Raw genomic sequence first — 1856 nt, forward strand, 5'->3', positions numbered from 1 at the left:
GGTGGGGAGCGGGGTTTGGGTGTGGGGCTTTGGGGGGGGGGGGGTTTGGGGGCTGCGTGCGAGGGGGCGAGGGCCCCTGGGTGGGTGGCGGTCTGGATGAGACTAGGGGCAGGGGCCGCAGAGGGACGCGGCGATGGAGCAGCAGAGACTCATGGCGACGAGTTTCAAGCAGGGTGGTATAAACATGGTCAGGGGATGACTGTCCGTCTGGATTCTGCCATGTGCCCTCACCCGAACAGCGGGCAGGCGCCGCCTGCGGCTGCCTCGGGCGGCGCCTCGCGGTCTGACGTGGCGGCGGGCCACCGAGGCGCGCGTGTGGTGCGCCCCCCTGGCCGCGGCGCGCCCGGGGCTAGCTGCGACCTTTGTGACTTGATCGTCACGCAGCTCTTCATCATGTCTCGGGGGCCTCTATGCGCCCCCAGCTGAGGTATTGTGTGGTGCGCTGGATGGGCGTCCTAAGCGCCGACGGTTGTCGCGCCAGGCAGGTGGCTGCCGTGCCGTATTTGAGAATACGAGAGCATATTATTTGACTAGCACTGGTCAAGTAGATCCTTCGCGATGCGAAGCGTCACATACGCAGATCATGGAGTGACTAACACGGGGCCTCTGCTGTCACGTGCGGCGCATATATACAAACACCAAACAGTATTTGTGGCCTTGATTGAAATTTCTTGGCTCACGAGGTCGCGACTGGGCCCCCATGGTACTGGCAATGCCTGCACAAGGCTTCAGCAGTGCTGCTGTATTGCTGGACTGGCAGGCTGCTGAAGCATCGCGGGCGTTATTGGTGAAAGATCGTTCAGCTTCATGCATCCTCACGCCTCGCTGGTCTGCATTACAACACCTATCATAACACACATTTCAAAAGCGGGTGTCAGACAGAAGCTTCAACCCATCAGCAGCTCGCAACGCCACGTCAGGGTCTGCAGACAAGGAGAGGCCGTCTGGATTCCAGCCTTCATCACAACAGTGAGACGTGGCATGTACCGCACAGATGAAACGTATAAGCTGACAACCCTGCAATCACGGCAGGTCCTTGAATATTTGGCAAGTGGGTCAGCTGCGGCAGTACGTTTGCAGTACTGCACCACACTCACTAGTCCCGCGGGCCCGCGCAAAAGCGTGCAAATCCCACTCCCTATCAAAAGCGTGCATCCCTGCCTCAGCTGCCACTTGGCATGCAGCTGAGTGCACGTCAAGTAGTCGACGCTGCCCCGAACAGCGGTGGAATCAGCCGGCGCAAGCAGCAGCGGCAACAGCAGCTGCGCGCCCACCCACCAAGCACAGCTCGTCAAAAGAAGCGAAAGAAGTCAACGCAAGCCGGCCACCAGCAGCCGTTGCCTGTCTGCCCCCCCCCCTCCAATCTGCACCTGCCCCTCGCACCTGGCCTCATGCCGGTGGACACACCCACTCCCTGTCTCTAAACCATCGGAAATCCAGGGCTCTCCCACCAAAAAAGCCCTCAACATACCGCGCTCCTGGACATAACTGCGCCCCTGTTGCCGCGGCACACCCCACCGCTAGCGCCGCCGAGGGAGCGGCAGCGGCCGCACCGCGACCTCGATCGAGCCGCCTACCAGCCGGTGCCGCAGCCCCGCGTCGTCCAGCCACGCCGCCACCGCCCTCGGCAGGCTCGCCTCGCCGCCGCTGCTGTGGTTGCCGCGGCCGACGATGACGCGCAGCGCCCGGCCGCGCGTGGGGTGGCCGGCGGCGGCGGAGCCTGTGGGGGCTGGCTGGGCTGGGCCTGGCGGCTGGCGCTGCAGCAGCTGCAGGCGCTGGCGCAGGGCCTCTGTGGCCTCTGATACGTAGAGCCCGTGGAGGTCCAGCTCCCACTGGGGGTGGGGTGGGGTGGGGCG

At 64.0% G+C, this 1856-nt stretch overlaps 2 protein-coding genes across 2 annotated transcripts in view; both read right to left on the reverse strand.

Moving 5' to 3' along the window:
• MNEG_3171 (hypothetical protein) overlaps positions 1-395 on the reverse strand; it is a gene marked incomplete at both ends in the record, with an annotated part of 1722 nt that extends 1327 nt beyond the window's left edge. Inside the window, one exon of the mRNA XM_014048356.1 lies at positions 232-395. Coding sequence (XP_013903810.1) covers positions 232-395 — 164 coding nt within the window. The remainder of the gene's footprint in view (positions 1-231) is intronic.
• A 1125-nt stretch (positions 396-1520) lies between these two features.
• Positions 1521-1832, reverse strand: MNEG_3172 (hypothetical protein; the record flags this gene model as incomplete). Its single annotated transcript, XM_014048357.1, has 1 exon — positions 1521-1832. A coding segment is annotated over one exon (312 nt), but the record flags the coding sequence as incomplete, so codon positions are not given.
• Positions 1833-1856: the final 24 nt, after the last annotated feature.

The sequence above is a fragment of the Monoraphidium neglectum genome (genome assembly GCF_000611645.1).
Source record: "Monoraphidium neglectum strain SAG 48.87 unplaced genomic scaffold scaffold00387, whole genome shotgun sequence".
Lineage (NCBI taxonomy): Eukaryota > Viridiplantae > Chlorophyta > Chlorophyceae > Sphaeropleales > Selenastraceae > Monoraphidium > Monoraphidium neglectum.